The sequence below is a fragment of the Topomyia yanbarensis genome, chromosome 2, assembly GCF_030247195.1.
Source record: "Topomyia yanbarensis strain Yona2022 chromosome 2, ASM3024719v1, whole genome shotgun sequence".
NCBI lineage: Eukaryota > Metazoa > Arthropoda > Insecta > Diptera > Culicidae > Topomyia > Topomyia yanbarensis.
In genome coordinates, this window is record NC_080671.1 from 161,576,959 (window position 1) to 161,596,538 (window position 19,580).

Genomic DNA, 19,580 nt, shown 5'->3' on the forward strand with positions numbered 1-19,580 from the left:
ACAACGTGGGAGCAGGAAACCAGTGGATCAATTCTTGGCTTTAGACATCACATGCTACGCGGCTATTTTGGAGATCGATAATAGTGACATCAACATTCCAGTGAATTCCACCTCCTCGTCGTACATAAGGATTAAACTTTTTTTTAAGCATTTTTGTATTGCAATTAAAATATCTTATTCATTCTGCTGAGTTCGACTTTTAAACTAAGGTATTGTATCTGTCGTGTACAAAATGATTTAATCCAACTTTTTCCTTGAGGAGAACTATACATACTACCCATGATCGCATAGTTGTCCCGTTTTCTATGGGATTTCCTATCTTTATGGGACTGATATGCGATCATGGGCAGTATAGCGCTACAATGGCTCGATTTGGTAGTTTTTTTTCTGCAAGTAGAACTTCTGTGCTTACAAAACTTCGTGACTAGTCGTTTGCTCGTGAACTCAAGTAGTGTTCTCATTTGGAGTTCTGCGATTATCTGACGGACAGGTTGGTCTACCAAGATAAAGATGAGAAAAAATAGAAACACAAATTTTTTACTTACTAAAATTAGGCATTGTGCTCTTCATGCACACAATGGTTAATCCAACTTTGTTGACTATTCTTATAAGTTATCCTGAATTCTGAGAAAATTTTGCGACGAACTTTATGAAATGAATATCTGTTAGAATTGGCGAATACTTGGCAAGGTTAAGTTAAATATTTCGTTTATGTTCAGAAGTGCAATCTAATTGTTTAATTGAGAATATGTGGTTTCTATGTCACTGTTAGGTGGATACAATCAGTAATATCCTCGTAAATATTTTGTGTGATGAATAAAAAAATAATTCTAGTCGAAAACAAATATTTCTTTTGTGTTTCGATTTTACATAAAATTCGATTTAACGTACATGATTGAATCGGAAAATGTATGTTAAATCGAGGTATACCTGTACAAATATCAATTTTTTCCTAAAACCTAAGATATTTATTGGAAAGTATTGCTTATTATTAAAATTTAAGTGCAATATTTTTGTAAAAGTTGGGTCAGGGAGATGATATTTCTCCCCGCGGCGTTGCCAGCCCTTTTCACCCTCGGATTTCGCTTAGTGTGAGCAATGAAAGAGAATGATGTTGTAGCTATAAACAGTATTTGAGTAATATAATTTCCAAAGAAAACAACAACGACCAATGAAGGCATTCATTAATATTTGCATTGCCTTCCAATTGGCCATTAATGTAATAGCGATACACCCAGGTTTATGTATCAAAGCGAAAATATATTTTGGATTCTATAAATAAATAATGAAATTCGCTAGAAACTAAGAGATTCAATAAAATTTCACGCAGTGTGACTTTTATTCAAAACTCCTGCACTAACCTTATCGATTGATGACGGTTCTTGCTATCCGCAGCCATCCGCTTGGTTCGATCACCCAGTGCTCCGTAGTATGCCGAAGGATAGTTAACTGACGGGATTACCGGTTCACCGTAGAAGCTCTGGATCGCCGGTTGACTGAGTAAACTTGCCAGCAGGTCATAGTTTCTCAGCCGATTGTCACGAACAGTTCCACCGAACAGTTGATCGGGGAAGATAGACGCTGCGGCCTGCGGTGGCGGTCCATCCGGATCGTCCCACGTGCCCCCGCGGGGAATTGAATTTCCCGAGTAGTCCAAATCGTTGTACACCAGTGGATTGACTGAAATTGCAATCGAAAGGAATGCATGTATGAGCACAAAAAGGCACCGATCGTTATTGAAAATTTAATTCGTTTGAAATTTTTAATGACAGTTGAGATGGATGAGAGGTTTTAGTGTTCGGTAATATTTTACCTCCGCGCTTGTGGAGAACGGATATTTGACTTTTGCTTTCGGTGGGAAGAGTGCTGTCGCTGCTGTGTGATTTCATGGCTTGTTGAACTGGTCCAGTTGCGGAATCATCATGCCCTTGAGCTGCAAAGAGAAAGCAAAGGTAAATTATTGATTGGCGGATTTTTGAAATGGGACTGTATACTATCATTTTCTGGAAAGTTAAAGAAGAAGCTCAATTCGAGTTCGTGTGATTTAGTAGCGAAAATTGTCGAGAATTAACATTACTATTTGCTATTGTCGACTTATTATAATTTTTAGACATTGTTCACACAGGGAATTTAATCATTATAAACAACGGATAGCATTTTAACAACGGATAGCATTTTATGTTCATAGCGAATTACTGTTATCTGTGGAAATGCCCGCAACTGGAACGGGATTTCCCTGGATACATGTACTAGCTTTTATCTTCTTGTTAGTATAATGTGTCACCTGATATTCCATATTTTCAACTCAGAGTCGACTTGCCTGTAGTAACAAACAATTGTTAAAATATTACGGATTGCAAACTGTCAAATTTAAACTATGATTCACCACTAGTACTTCACAGAAACTAGGGTTTGTTTGCTAGTGAATTCTTCGCGGCATTAATTAACAGTTTCTCACTGGTAGGCTTGTAAATATTCACCTAATCATCGGCTGTGATTCACATGCTATTAACGATTATCATGGTGCATGCAGATAGTTCAACTCATCTTGCTTGTGAGAAAAATGGTCGGGAATGAAGTTTATCTCTTTTGAGTTCAGTAAACTACTAGCATGAGAATCGTCATTGCCGGTCACGACCATCTTAACCGACACTTAGGATAGGGTAGGAAATGATGATGTAATACATACTAAGGGAAGGCCACCAACTCAGCGACGCTTGTTAGGCCCGTAGCCAGGATTTTGTTTCGGGAGGGGCTTAAAAATTATTGTATAAATATATTAATTCTGATGATTTGAGATAGTTACTGGAAACTGAACGTAATTATAAAAAGTTCTTAGTGAAAATAATTCCAAAACTAAGACAATAGACACTAAAATACCCTAAAAATATGTTTTCTGTTACAAGAAACGCTATAGTGCATCGACGAATTAAATTTGATTATTATTAATTTACAAGCTAGAAATTTCTCTAGTTACAAAAATGAATATTTTAGAGTTCAAAGTATTTAGGGCTGCTTGAAATTCTACGCGTTTTAGACTACAGTTTACAAGGTGTAGAAGACGCTAAATTGGAATGAGTAGGAAAATATCCAAAAACACGTCTCACGAAACTTTACACGCATTTGCTAATCAGGAGAACGAAACCAACGTCAAGGTTGTCTCCATGGATAGGAATATATCAGTGTGAAATCCAAGTTTACCGTTGCAAAGAATGTCCGATCAAAGTGAATGTCGAAATTTGCTTCAAATCTTCTGATAAGGCAAGCGATTTGTAGATGCGGAACATTGGTTCAAACCCTATTTTCATGATCAGGCGTCTTGCTACTATTACTAGTTCTGTGACTTTATCGGAAGTTTGCGTTAACTCAACTTTATGAATTTTAAATGATACTGATCATGTCGTAATCATAACAATCCTGAGAAAACACATGTTTTGCCTTTCTCATACAAAGAAAGGCTATGCAATCACTGTAAAAATCGACTTTTTAACCGAGGCCCGGAGGGCCGAGTGTCATACACCATTCGATTCAGTTCGTCGAGATCGGCAAATGTCTGTGTGTGTACGTATGTGTGTGTGTCATTTAAACCCTCACAATTTTCTCAGAGATGGCTGAACCGATTTTCGCAAACTTAGTTTCATCTGAAAGGTATAACGCTCCCATAAGCTGCTATTGAATTTTTAGTTGATCCGACTTTTGGTTCCGGAGTTACGAGTTGAAGAGTGCGGTCATACAGCAAATTCCCATATAAACTGGTACCACCATGATGTTAAAATGATGTAAAACATATTAAAATTGATGTAACATTACTGTAGTTTGCGGGTCTGGATCACTAATGATCAATTAAAGCAGCTTTGACCACATTGGCCGCCTACAGTGGCGTAGCCAGGGGGGGGGGGGGGGGGGTTTGGGGGTTAAACCCCCCCAAACCAAAATTAATTGGATTGAAAAAAAAAATTGATACTGACGAATTTAATTTAATATTCCACAAAATATTTTTGGAAAAATATTCTCTGATCACTACATTGAGAACTGTGTTTAAAGCGTCACTTTTAAACTTTTGGAAAATTGTGGGAAGGGGATCTTGTAACTTATTTCTTAGCCAAAATCCCATAGTTGTCAAATTACTTCAATGTAAAATAAAATAACTGTCTGAATTATTATAAGCTCATTTTTGGAAAGATGCTTCAAAATATAGATTAGAGACAATTTTTCGAATGGGAATCTAAATTTGAATAGGTTGATTGCATATAAAACATAAGCTTATTTACCGAAAACTTGCATACATTTCAACATTTGCTGAAAATGTATTTTTTTTAGATTGTGTAGAGTTTAAACAACAAGCAGGTCAGGATCGGTTTTATGAGCATTGGATTTTTGTTGTATTATCAACTATATGAATAGCCTCTTAGCAGGATGCAATGAATGGCGTACTAAAATTTTGTGTGCTACGTACTGCAAGTTGTGAGGTTGACTAATGAAGAAAAGTAAAATTAATGCTCGATAAATTTTTAACGGTCACGATCACATTCATTCGAAACTGCCAAATTTCGATGTTAAGTAACATTGAAGAATTTCAAAACGTAAAACTGTTCATCTGCTGATAGAATAATTTTGACGGTTAATCCTCCTAGAAGTAATTATACAGAAGAATTACTCTTCAAGCAAATTTGGGTCTAGACTTAATGTCTCCAGCAAAGTTTTCGAAAGTGCTATTTCAAACAACTTTGTCAAAGACATAAATATCCCACATATTCAGAGTATCGAAATATAGTAGTAGAAAACCTTTACAACAAGCTATTCTGAAATTACTGTATTTGATAAATCTCTTCTGCGGTAATTAAATAATAAATTCACATTGCGTTCAAGGTGCCTTTGAAGCTTACAAAAAAAATAAGGGAACTGGATTTAAAACAAATAATTCCCAGATATTAAAAGGACTCAAAAACACAAAGAGTGATTCCATTTTCAGGAGCTAGCATCAATGCAGCGCTAGCTTAGTCCGCCCACCCAGTTAGTGTCGGATTCTGATGAGATGAAGTCGAAACGCAAGTTTCAGTTCCATCCATCCATAATTTAGTTATAGGTTTTGTGTTCTCAACTCGCAATGATTGTTTCAAACAATTTTATCCGTAGCGCAGAAAGAAATAGTTTTCACCTAAATTTTTCTTCACTAAGAAGAAATATAGCAGGCCCAGTCCATTCAAATCCCTATATGTTGAATTCATGTAGTCTTCATATTTTCAACAAAATTGTTTGAAATGACATTATCAAAAACTTTGCTGAAGGCACCATGTCTCTTAATATTTTTGAAAAATTAATTCAGCATAATTACCTCACTGAAAACCATTCGATGAAGAAAATAACAAAATAAATTCTTGTTTTCTTAATTAGTTGATTTCAACAGAAAAATGAAAAACGTAACTAAATTTTCTCTTAATTTTGCGAGATTCTCAAATAATAGTTATTGAAAATTATTATTGATTTTGATTCAAGACTCACATCATACGAAATGACAGCAAAGTAGCCAAGCACACCTTACTGAAATACATCAAGGTAGTGACAGCAACATGGGCATAATGGTTATGCAAGTAGGTAGTTGTCTCAGCTTGGAAAGCTTGTTTTAGCCTGGACGCAACTACCTGAACAAGTACACAAAAACAGAAATTCAACTGACCTCATTTTGATTTTACCTAGTTTTCTTTAAAAACATTTCAATACATTTTGATTGACATTTTTTTCAATACATGTATACTGAAAGTTGAAAGTATTGTCGAAAATTATCAAAATCATTCTATTTCGGATTTAGTCGATTATAGAGTAAAATTTCAATTATTAACAAATGTAATATGCAATATGATAATTATTTTTCATCTTTTGAGATTCCAAAGTAAATGTGGATTAAGTATGAAGTTTTTTTGTAGTGCTGGCTGACTAAATAGAAAAAAAATATACCTTTCATCGAAAATTGAAATCATCAATCAATTACCAACAATCCTTAAATACCTGGCTATTTGGTCTCATTTAAGAGTGCAGTTTATAAAAAGATAGCATTATGAGAAACATAACTCTATATCATATTTACGTGTGAATTACTGGCATACGGAGTATTTCATTAATTTAATTCCATACCTTCATCCGTCGCTCGGTGAAACAAAATGTTTGAAATATCCTATGTTGTATTTTACAATGAAGCAGTTTAATTCAACAATGAGATTAGTTGAATTCCAGTCGTTTGTGTCTTGGCTGAAAAGGTAGTGTAACGGCATATGCAATTGTGTCTGGACTAAAACAAGCGTTACAAGCTGAGACAAGCGTTTAAAGCTTTAGCTCAGGCAGGCTTTTTAAGTTTTGTGATTCGCTGAAACGTTCGTGTCGAGACTGAAACTGACAGCATCAAACCAACAGCGTTGGATTATTGTTTTCAACAAAAATTTAGTTCGCCCAAATATTAACTAGACGAAACCAAAAACTCAACTAATTTTTTAGTTGAAATCGCGATGAATCGGTTTTCCGTGCTCTATGAGAAATAATCACTAAAATTTCTATATCAAAGCAGGCGCTGTTTTATGTTGATAACTTCCCGAAGTTGTCAAACCTTCAAAGTCAAGGATTGTTATATTAGGTGATCTTGAACGTTGAAAATTGTTTAGATCATTTATCCCACTTTAAAAGATCGCAATTTTTGACTTCATTGACATATTATACAAGAAAATAATCTATAGAGGTTTGAAAACTGTTCCATGTTGATCCTTCTTGTTTGTAGACTGGAATGACGTGTGTTAGACTACTTATGTTTTTGAGTTTTCAATAATTTATCAAACTCATATAAAATTTTAAGATTTTTTCAAAAAAAATGTGATTTTCATCAAAACCCCCTCCAAACCAAATTTCTGGCTACGCCACTGGCCACCTATGACGGTTCATGACGCCCCCGGGGAACCCGCCAAGTTCCTAAGCTAATATCACACCCATTCCCCAACGAATTCTCTACTGATTTTTACAAACTTGATTTCAAATGAAAGATACAGTAATACCATTGACTGCTGATGAATTTTATTCGGTTCTGACTCTTGCTTCCGGAGTTACAGGGGTGTTAGTAAGGATACACTGGAATTTCCCATATAAATCGGTACAATCGTAATACCTCAGAGGCTGAAAACTATTGAAATGGTCACCAAATTACTTCTAATCGCAGATCTAGATCACTGATTGCCAATCAAACATTCTTTGAATATATTGTCCACTGTCGACGATTCCGGAAGTCCGGAATTCCGGGCATATTCCACAATTAAAGTCACATCGGTTCTTCGGTGATGACTGAACCGATTTTCTCAAACCAAGTCTCAAATGGAAGGCAAAATATGCAGTTGAGTATTGCGTCGCCGCACCTCCCCCCGCCTTGCCCTTACACCTCACTCCTTCATCACTCCCCTCCTCTTGGACCACCCTCACGCCCGCATTTCCTTCATCCACCCCGTATACCGAAATAAGATGAAGGATTTCTGACGCATCCTCCACTCCCACTCTACTAACCCCCCATTCCCTCCACTTTCAAACCCATTCCACCAACATTTCAAAATATAATCACATGAAGATAACATTGAACTCATGCTGATTAAGCTAATTAAATATTATTCTTTTGCCTTTCTCATATAGAATAGTTATGCAATTGCTCCAAAAACAGACTTTCTAACCGAGGCCCGGAGGGCCGAGTCTCATATAACATTCGACTCAGTTCGCCGAGATCGCAAAATATCTGTGTGTATGTATGTGTGTATGTATGTATGTATGTATGTATGTATGTATGTATGTATGTATGTATGTATGTATGTGTGTGTATGTGCGGATTTGTTAACAAAATGTCCACATCGGTTTCTCGGAGATGGCTGAACCGATTTTTACAAACTAAGATTCAAATGAAAGGTATCATATTCCCATAGGTTGCTATTGAATTTCATTTTCAACCGACATCTTGTTCCGGATTACGAGTTGAATAGTATGGTTACAAAACAAAATTTGTTGATTTGTCCACATCGGTTTCTCGGAATTTTCTGAACCGATTTTGACAATCTTGATTTTAAATGAAAGGTCCATCAGCTGCTGTTGAATTTTGTGTGGATCCGAGTTCTGGTTCCTGAATTACAGGGTGATACGTACGATCACGCAGCAAATCCCGATTCTAACGAATTCTGCGATGAATGTAAAAAGGTGATTTTTTTTCCAAAATGTAAACACAACTGTTGAATTTGTAGATCTAGGTCACCAACAGTCATTCAAAGTTTCTTTAGCCACACTGGCCACCATCGACGGATCCGGAACCATCCAAATTCAGAATAACGGTTATATTGGTTTCTCGAAAATGGCTGTACCGATTTGATCAACTTAGTCTCAAATGAAAGGTGTTGCGTCCACGGAAACTGATATTAAATTCCGTCTACATCCGACTTCCAGCTCCGGAGTTACGGGTTGTGGAGTGCGATCACATAGAAAACTCCGATTCAAACCGATACCGCGATGAATGCAAAAAGGTGCTCTTATAGGGTGAAGTGCCTATTTTCACCATACTAAGGAGGGCGCCTCACTGAATCATTAAATACTCGGCCTACAAACAATGGAATGCGTAAAAACTGGCATCAACAGCTTTGCTTCGTTGTTAAGTACCAAGATAATAACATACATGCGCTGAAAACAGTGAAATTCTTGTGTTTGAGCGCAACGAAAACACGAATCGAGTGCCCCCATTGTCGCGCTACCATTTGACTCAATGCGTTGAACAAAGATGGCAGACACTGCTCTAACCAACGGCATATTTCATATTGTTATATTGTACAAACCAGCTATTAAATCATGGTTTGGAGAAATGAGAAAGGCACAATTGCACCTCTAGGTGGATTAAAACAGGTTTTTTTTTCATTTGACTCTCGTGGAGAATGGGTTAAATACTATTTTCGACAATATTATCAGGCAACTGAGAATAACTATCTATATATCTATTTAAGTAGATTCTTTTTAGATACTTTTTATATCATTGGACTTACGAATTAAAAATATAGTATACTGATTTTCCTAGATCCCTGAAACTATTGTAAAAGTCAAAATGTGAAGTGAGTGCAAAAAACTACTGATTTCACTACACAGCAAGAATAAGAACCTTAGCTCTATTGACTTTCAGCAATCCTGCAAAACCGTTGGAACTTGCGAAGATTACCTAGATTTAGTAAATATTATATTTGAACATTTGAAGGTTTTATTTCGGACTTCATGGGTTTTTGGACAATGTAAAATATATATTTCAATGATTTAATCTACTAATGGAAACTACCCAGAATTTAATCTACTGAGCGAAACTGCACAGAACTTGTTTACTAATCGAAAGAAAATTACTTAGCACTGATTAGTGAATGCTTCTAATTTACGTAAAATTTGGTAAATATAGCATTGATGACACCACCAAAATAAGTAGAAACTATAAACATAGTTGAGCTTAATAATTTCAGCATCACTTGCTTCCGGCACATGGAAGAGAACACATCGCACTTACACCTAATTTGCCGAAGAGACTTTCTTTTAGAGTTGTCTGTTTTTGAATAACAGCAAATTATCCGTTTCCTGTGAAACTTTTGCAAAACTTTTTGTCAATTCGTTAAACAAATACGTGAACACTACTCTGCTCAGTAATTGATTTGTTTTTGAATAAAAAGCATTTTCTCTTGATTTTTTTACAATCATCAAAATTGGAAGACTTCTTGAAGAAAGTTGTAATGTTTGTCTGAGTACAGGTTTGTTTTACCACTATTTGGGAAAAATTTCAATTAAAGTTGTTGCACATAACGCATCAAAGATGTACGGATAACGAAGACGAAATGAGAAGATCAGAGCGCAATTCCGAAAGCACTCGTGTTGAGTGTATAGAAAAGAGATCAAGATCACTTGAGTCGATTTCGATTGGTTGATTTTTTTCCTCTCTTATTTAAGATTATCTCTCTCATTTTATTCCATGACGAGCAAAAACAGGACGAAAGACTGTCACATACTGAAGACATGAGATCGAAACACTTATCCCAACTTATTGGCTTATAGATTCAATCAGTCCCAACATTTTAGTCGCTCTTCATGATTGCCTATTGTTTTACCACTTTTTGGCCCGTCCATTTTTAAAAGAATTTTCTTTTACACGTTTGTTGCGGATATCACGGAATTACGGATTAACAGTCTATTAGTACGGAACGAATTCCTCATAAAAATGAAATGAAGCGTCAATAAAAATGGCTGCGCTTAAATGACGCGAAACAAAAACTGTCTTCTCGACTGAATCATTCTCAGACAAATTGAAATACTTTTTGTGTAGCACAGTACAGAGTGCACAGTATGCACTGACCTAATACAGAAATTCTAAATTGTGTGCAATTCAAAAACTTATCAATTAAAAATAACAAACGGGGTCGTGGGTCTTTTATTTCCTTATGTAAACAATAAAAATAATATAATTAGTTTAAATGGTTGTCCGGCACATCTCGCGTAAGCGCTTAGCCATTGCACGTGGAAACCTGTGTACGAGGCGAGGAAATATTTTTTTCCTCGCCAACTATGTATGTCTGGAGGGAAGTTGTTCATTTCTATCTCGCTATTTTACATTTCCATGTCATCATCGTAGTGGCTGCCTTTATGTTTCCGAATATCTGATTTCTTCCTTGCTTCTCGCCCTCAATAATTGCCCTTCCGAATGGATTCCATTTCTGCTAAATGTGTCATTAATTTGCGAGTAAGCGGTATCCGATCTTGTAGCGGAACATTGATTTTCTCATCGTCCATATATAGGAGGATCTTAATTATAGCATTGTCACACACAACCATGTATTTTAATTTGTTCGAAATGAATGGTTTCGTCTGGGCTAGTTTGTTGAGCGCTAAATGCCTGACATGATAGAACTCGATAAAGGCGGCTTCCGAAAGTCTAACCTCCATTTACACCTATAGGAAATGTTCCACATTATGAAAGCTCGGTCCTATGCGAATCATCATAAATTTTATATCACCGCTGGAGCATCACTTCTTGCTTCTGCTACTCACTGATCTCGACAGATTACTACAGCAACAATTATAGTAACAGTTTCATTTATTCTTCAGACAAGGCACACAATATAAAAGTAACTATTTTTGTCGTTCGCTTCGCATTGGCTCGAGCAAAAGCATAAAGCACTCTGAATTTCATGATCATTGTCTTTGGTGATAGAAAATAGCCATCTTGAATTTTTTTCTCAACAATTTGTTCAAACCAAATGAGCTACAAATATTGCTAAAACTCGCCGCAAAACACATTTATTAAAACTTATTTTTGAAAAAATTCGGGAGGTGCTTTAGCGCATTAGCCCCTCCTCTGGCTGCGAGACTGCTTTCTTAATTAGAAAGGCAAAACATCTCCATTTCTACCACGCGACTTATTTATTCGAATACTGAAATGAATCATGTGGTTTAACCTATTAAAAATGGAAAACGCAACTTAAGTTGATATTATTTATATTATAACGCTACTTTGGGAAAACCCTGACCTGAAAGATAAATCTTTGTATTATCTACTCCTCGTTTAGCTCCACTTTATCTGTTAACAAAGCCGAATTCGTTAAAGCTTTGTACATGTATAAAATGCAAATTCGGATTCATTTTTCATTCAGTTCTCATCGAGATCATTTCTAGATATAGTTCGTCATTTTATTCCCGTTAAAGATTAAAACGCTGACTTAGCTTAAAGCCATGATGCTGAAAGCAGCCTTTATCGCCCTCACACTTTTTACTGTCACCTACAGTCAACGCGAATCTTCGCTGCAAGTAATCGAAACGATGAAGAAGCTGATCCCGCTAAATAAAGAATTTCAGGATTTCATCGCTAACCAGATGACTGAGGCGAGACTGAACAGTTCCGCTTTAGTTTATCAGCTACAGACGCACCTTATAGACATGAAGGAAAAGTTCGTTTTATCGGCCATCAGAGGAGAGCATCAGGTGCTGCGTATAATTGAAGCCCAGCCGGAGAACATCAGTCCGCTCTGTTTGGGATTTATCCGATCCGCATCCGACTTGCACGTGAATCTTGCCGGTGTCTCCTACACACATTGTATCGTCAATGTGGATGAATCATTTAATGAAACATTAGCTCGATTCGAAGGAACTCTGCAAGATGGGGTGAACTCTTTCTGGACCACTTCTGGACTGTTTGATATTTTCCACGGCGAGAATATTTTCCATAATCCAGAGAATATCGTAGTGAAACTAAATGCCCGAATGGAGGAACTGCATAACAAACCGTCTTTCATTGCAAATGAACTTTTAGATCTAACCATAAGTTTCGAGAAGGAGTTGAGTGATTTAAAGGGACGATATGAAGAGTGCATGAATGAGAGTGTCCAGCTGCTGTACACGGCATTGGATTTAGCTCGCACACAGATCGTTAAAATTTGCCATGGAGAGCTGGATGACATAGCAACTACTCCTATAGATAATATAATTAGTAAAGAAGCGTTGACTATTTGCCACGGAAGGTTGGGCGACATAACGACTACACCTATAGAAACGACTATTATGGAAGAAGCGACTACAACTTCCAGAATGTATGAAACATCAACGAGTGCTTCGGAGCTATCAACTGTGCGTCTACCACTACCAGATAAACAACGAAAAGCATCCCTGGAATATCAACTTAAGTATGGTCGATTATATTAAAAGAACTATCCCAGTTCTGTAACGATAGATGATAAGAACAAATTGTAAAACTACAAAACTTCAGAAACAGCAGTGAAGTAAGCTGTTTTATACCCATTCAAGAAAACTAACAAATCTTCTTCAGTTGCAATAAATTAAATTTAAGGAGGTTCTCTATCAAAACTGAAACACATTCCAAGTAACTCAGCGGATTTTGTGCATATGAATTAATTTGATAAATTACTAATGAATGATCTAACTTAAAGAAATGTTTTCGAATTTGTGCAAACGGAAGATATCCCCGAGCAAATGAGAAGCCCATAATTCCCCCAAGCTCATGGTTCAAGTTCATCCCACTGCATGGTGAATAGTTAGTGATACTGATAGTGTTTGAAATGGGTTCAACCCATCAGCATGGCCCGGAAGATCCCATTTAAAAACCGAATTCTGGTTTCTTCATAGGTCCCGGAGCCATGGTGTTTTGAAGGTTGTGAAATTTGGCAAGGACCATATTCATGGTATTTCTATGGGTTGTATGGTGTTTGAACCCATGATAATTTGCTCGGGAGCTCTTCGACAAATAATGTCATCAACGAGAATGGACCACTGCTTTGTAAGTACCCGGGACTACGCTCCGTATTGCTGCACCGCTCCGACTCCTTTAGTCCAGCATGTGCGCTATCATCCCCCACTACATCTTGTACTAGCTGGTAACTTTGGAGTGAATTTTGAAGACGTCTTAAGCTCTATCGTCTACGATTTTAAAAACGTTGACTACGACAGCATCGCTGGCACGCTGTTGGATATAAACTGGGACGAAAATCTTAACAATGACGACGTGAATGAAGCAGTGATGACGTTTTCTAATATTCTTAACTACCTAATCGACCGTCATGTGCCCAAACGAACAATCAGTACCAATCAACGCCCTCCCTGGCAATCAACCGTCCTTAGACGATTAAAAACTGACAAACGAGCTGCATTTAAAAGATTCTCGAAGCATAAAACACTTGCATTATAAAACCACTACTTTCAGCTCAACCACGAATACAAACAGCAAAGTAGACGTGCCTTCTTTAGACACCAGCGAAACGTCCAGCGTCAACTTAAATCTAAGCCCAAGTCGTTTTGGAAATATGTGAACGAGCAGCGAAAAAAAATACCATCTTGTATGTCATTAAATGAAGTTTTAGGTACCGACACTAAGGAAATTTGCCAACTGCTCTCTGACAAATTTTCAAGCGTTTTTTTTTTCTGACGAAAACCTTCCACCACAACAAGTCGCTGCCGCCGCCAATCTAAGCATCTACTTCCCCGAGCTCAGATGGGGTTCCCTGGATTGTTGTCAAAAAGTACGTCCGCGGGCTTCTTGAACCACTTCGACGAGTCTACGTGCTCTCACTCACTACTGGAACATTCCCTTCTTGCTGGAAAGCAGCGCACATGTTTACAGTTCACAAAAAAGGAAATAAATCGGACATTGATAATTATCGGGGAATCTCGTGTTTAAGTGTCGTATCAAAACTATTCGAGCTGGTTGTTTTGGCGCCTATTTTCTTTCACTGCAAACAGTACATTGCAGACGACCAACACGGTATTATGCCTAGACGATCGACAACGACCAACTTGCTCTCGTTCACACTATATGTACTCGATGGATTCGCTTACGGATTGAACATCGATGGAATTGACATAGATCTATCTGTGGCCTTCGACAAAATCAATTATGATATCGCAATAGCGAAACTGGACAAACTCGGTATTCATGGACAAATTCTGCGCTGGTTTTGCTCCTAGCTCGATGGAAGGTAACTCTAAATCATCATTAAGGACTGTCTACCTGCGCCATTCTTCGCTACTTCCGGCATCCCACAAGGAAGCCATCTCGGTCCAGTAATATTCCTCCTCTACTTTAATTACGTCAACATCAAATTACAAGGACCCCGCCTTCTTTCGCCGACGACATGAAAATTTTTCGACAAATACCGGATAAAACCGGCGTTGTCAGAATCGCGGCCGTTCAACGTCGGTTCATGCGCTTTGCACTCCGACATCTTCCTTGGCAAAACAGATGCCGAGCTACTAATACCGTTTTCAGTTACCTCGATACTCTAGGCATCAGGAGGGATTGCTTTTATCTTTGGGTCGAGTGTCATATACCATTCGATTCAGTTCGTCGAGATCACACAATGTCTGTTTTTTTATAGTAAGGTTAAAAAAGTTTAGTGCCTAACCACTAAAAATATTCCTTCCTTTGATTTAACTCTCGGTTCCTCTCCTGCTTCTTGTCTCCATCCAACACGTCGCCGTTTATTTCTCGTCCCTGTGGTGAGCCGTTTAGGTGCTGATTCCCTGAGCCATTCAGCTCATGTTTCCGTGAGTCATTCAGCTCCCGGCCTCATCACGATCCGCTTGGATAGTGCTCAACGGTGAACTCATCCTACTCCGACCTATGCTTCCCCGACGGAGGAATTTCCCCCGACACCAATACCCGCTTTCTTGAGCCATTTAGCTCTACTAAAATCTTCCAGCTTTACCGCTTATCCTGCTCCGATTGAGAGTTCCCCGACAACGGAATTTCTTTCGTTACCGGTGTTTGTTTCGTGAGCCAATTAGCTCCCCTTTTCGTCACGATTCTGTCGGGTAGTCCACGGCGCCGAATCAGCCCTATCGTTAATTTCCCTGGCGGCAGACCGCTACCGATACCGATGTACGTTTCTGTGAGCCATTAAGCTCCCCGCCTCGTCTACTCGGTCTAGTCCCCGGCAGTGGACCTAGCCTACTCAACGGCCAGCCAGCAGATGCTGAGGTCCATCCAGCGATTCCGGGTGAGCGTAGCTTCCGGTTCACTGGCACCCCAACGACCCACTTCTGGCTATTCGACGCGGTCTACTCGGTCTAATCCCCGACGGTGGATCTAGCCTACTCACGAGCTACCCGGTAGAGTGTCGAGGTCGGTCCGGCGATTCCGGTGGAGCCTGACGTCCGGTTCGCTGGCGCCCCGACGACCCGAGCCCGGTGCTACATCGCGTACTACTCAACTGGTCCCCGGCGGTGGACCCAGTCTACACCGTCGATGAGTTTCCCGGTGGCGGAATTTCTCCCGAAACCCCATTTTGTGGTTCCACTGCGGCGTTCTAATCAATGTCGTTACTTTGTTGGTCCCTTCGCCACTTCCTTTACAGCTCGGAGAGTATACTCGTAACAACCCTGTTGACAGCGTCCCAGATATGCTCGTTGTGGCACATCTCTTCGACGATATTATCCACTGTTATATCAGGCATACCCCTTCGGACTTCTTCGAATCTGGGGCATTCGAAGACGACGTGTTCCGGTGTCTCTTGCACGTTCACACACTCCGGGCAAAGGGGTGACGAAGCGTGTCCAAACCGATGTAGGTATTTCCGGAAGCATCCATGCCCGGACAAAAACTGCGTAAGATGGAAGTTCACCTCTCCATGCTTCCTATGTACCCAAGTAGACACATTTGGGATGAGTCGGTGGGTCCACCTTCCTTTCTCCGCGTAATCCCACTCTTGCTGCCACTTAGCCAACGAGTCCGCTCGAACCAGTCTCCTTGCATTACGTTCATTTCTTCGCTGGTAGCATTCTACGTCCTCAGCCAGAGTGATGCAGATGGGAATCATCCCGGCAATTACGCATACCGCCTCCGACGATATCGTTCTGTACGCACTTGCGACACGAGCAGCCATTAGGCGAAAAGTGCTTGTCAACTTCGTCCGGTTCCGCTTTGAGTTCAGCGCAGCAGCCCAGGCCGGTACGCAATATCTCAGGATTGAGGATGAGACACTCGCTAGGAGACGTCTCGTGCTGCCTCTTGTTCCTCCGTGATTCGGCATGATCCTTGCCAATGCGCTAGTTGTCCTCGCAGCCTTCTCACATACATAGTCGACATGGCAGTTGTAATTCAACTGATCGTCAACCATCACACCCAGGTGCTTCAGCGCGCGCATCGATGGAATGGATTGTCCCCCGACGCTGATCTCGAGACGCTGGATTTGCTTACGATTGCTAACCAGCACTACCTCAGTCTTGTGGTGAGCCAGATGCAACCTGACGTTAACCATCCAGGTTTCCACGATGCCTATTGTCTCTGCCGTCAGCATCTCCACCTTCTCAAGGGTCTCGCCCGTTATCGTCAGGACAACATCATCTGCAAAGCCGACGATCTCCACTCCCCTGGGCAGTTCCAGTGTTAACATTCCGTTGTACATAATATTCCAGAGCGTTGGGCCGAGTATGGAGCCCTGAGGTACTCCCGCCGTTACCCTAATCGACCTCTGCCCCGTGTTCGTTTGTGCGTATGTTTTTTTTTTTCTACAATGGAGAAGACCTTTATGTCCTAGCCCAGTACACGTGCTAACGGTAGGGTCCAATCTACCACACGGGGTGCACTGGGGGCGTGTCGGACTCAAATGGTGACCAGCCATTAATACCGACTAAACTCCATTGGGCTCCGCCATCATTCCTCCCAGGAACTACCTCTCGGTATTACTTCTGGGGGGATGGCTGTACTGAATGTACTCATTCACTCTCACTCGCGCGATCATACATCCTGTATGAGGCTTACTTGGGTGCTCTCTCAATCACACTTTGATTCACTCTCAAACACTCCCACATGAGGCTGACTTTTGTGCTCACCTTTTACGTTCCATGCGAGGCTGACTTGTGTGCTCACCTTACTCATTCCTTGCTAGGCTTACTTTTGTGCTCGCCCTACCCATCCATGTGAGGCTGACTTGGGTGCTCACCCTATCACCTGATTCACTCTCAATCGTGCCACTCTATTGTACCTTTGTCACTCCCTCTGGCATCCCATGTGGGACATTTTTCTTAGGCCCCACTTCTGACATACCATGCGAGGCTGACTTTTGTGCTCACCTTTTTCATTCCTTGCTAGGCTGACTTTTGTGCTAGCCTCTACCAACCTGTGAGGCTGACTTTTATGCTCACCCTTAACATGCAGTGTGAGACTGACTTGGATGCTCACCCTTTCACTCCTCTGCCACGCCATGAGGCATCGATAGCTTAGTTCCAACATACTACGCTACGACCCTCCCGTCTTGGCATGAGGCAGTCCACTTATACGCCTATACACTCACTCTTCTGTCTTGCTTCGGGGTGGCTGGGTTTACCCCTTACGCGGTTGCCATTCGCTGCGCCAACCTACCTCGGCATGAACAGACCATTCACTCTCTTATTTTGCGCTTGGCCTTTTTCGCTCCAACTAACCAATCACTAGTTAGCCGTGCCCGCCGTCTGTTGCTCGGTTCGCCAGATTACCTGTAGCCTACTGGCAATCTGGATGGTAGCAGCCGAGACTGCGTTCCACTTCTCCACCGTTTGACACATCCGCTGAATAAGGGTATCCGGGGTTGTGTCCCAGCCACAGACGTCAAGCATTGCTCTTCTTTCGACGTCGAACCGATGACATACGAACAGTATGTGCTCGGCAGTTTCATCTACACCTGGGCAGTCCGGGCAGACTGGGACCTCCGCGTGTCCGAACCTGTGGAGGTACTGACGGAAACAGCCATGGCCTGACAGGAATTGTGTCAGGTGGAAGTGAACTTCCCCATGGGGTCTTCCCACCCAGCTCGATATGCTAGGTATCAGCCGGTGGATCCACCTACCTTTCGAGGAGTTGTCCCACTCACGCTGCCATCTGGCGACCGAGGTCACCCTGGTGCGCTCGCGGGCTCCCCTATTTCCACGTAGCTCAAAGCACTCCTCATCTTCCCGAATGACCAGCCCGACTGGCATCATGCTCGCTATCACGCAGGATGCATCGTGTGATACCGTGCGGTAGGCAGATATCACTCTGAGGCACATCACGCGGTAGGTGCTCTCCAGTTTCTGTAGGTAACTGGTTACCCTCAGTGCTCTTGACCATGACGGGCCGCCGTACCTGAGGATAGATACGGCAACGCCTGCCAGTAACCTACGTCTACTGGCGCACACCTTTGAGCTGTTGGACATCATTCTCGGTAGTGCCGCAACAGCAGTCGACGCTCTCTTGCACGTATAGTCGACATGGCTGCCGAAGGTCAGCTTGTCGTCTATAATGACTCCGAGAGACTTCAGACTTCGCTGTGAAGTGATCGCGACTTCTCCCACATGGATAACTGCATGTTGTGCCGACTTGCGGTTGTTGACGATAACTACCTCCGTCTTATGATGAGCGAGCTCCAGGCCTCTCGCGCTCATCCATTCCTCCACCGTGCTAATCGCGTGTTCTGCGGTTAGTTCTACCTCAGGAATTGACTCCCCGTAGACCTCCAAGGTTACGTCGTCGGCAAAGCCGACGATCTTGACCCCAGGAGGGAACTTCAGTCTCAGAACCCCGTCATACATGAGGTTCCATAGCACCGGGCCTAGGATCGAGCCCTGCGGGACTCCGGCGGTAATCGGAACCCTTTTCTGACCGGCATCGGTCTCGTATAGCAGTACGCGGTTTTGGAAGTAACTTTCCAGGATCCGGTACAGACCCACCGGTAGGCTAAGCCGGTGTAACGAGAGCGCGATGGCATCCCAGCTTGCGGTGTTGAATGCATTCTTCACGTCAAGTGTCACTAACGCACAGTATCGAATACCTCGCCTTTTTCGTTGGATCACTATCTCGGCAGTATTTATCACTGAGTTGAGAGCGTCCACTGTGGACTTACCCTTCCGAAAGCCAAACTGGTTGCTTGACAGACCGTCCGTACCTTCCGCGTACGGGGTGAGCCTGTTGAGGATGATCCTCTCAAGCAGTTTGCCAGTCGTGTCTATCAGACAGATTGGTCTGTACGCCGATGGGTCGCCTGGCGGCTTCCCGGGCTTCGGCAACAGCACCAGTTTCTGCCTTTTCCATCTATCGG

General features: G+C 41.2%; 1 protein-coding gene across 2 annotated transcripts in view; it reads right to left on the bottom strand.

Annotated features, from left to right (window-relative positions):
- Positions 1 to 19,580, bottom strand: part of LOC131681931 (uncharacterized) — a 323,359-nt gene that overhangs the window by 89,983 nt on the left and 213,796 nt on the right. For both annotated transcript variants that reach the window (XM_058963033.1, XM_058963034.1), the window contains exons 3-4: positions 1,814 to 1,933; positions 1,362 to 1,680 (exon numbers count right to left, since the gene is read on the bottom strand). In XM_058963033.1, coding sequence (XP_058819016.1) covers positions 1,362 to 1,680; positions 1,814 to 1,933 — 439 coding nt within the window. The remainder of the gene's footprint in view (positions 1 to 1,361; positions 1,681 to 1,813; positions 1,934 to 19,580) is intronic.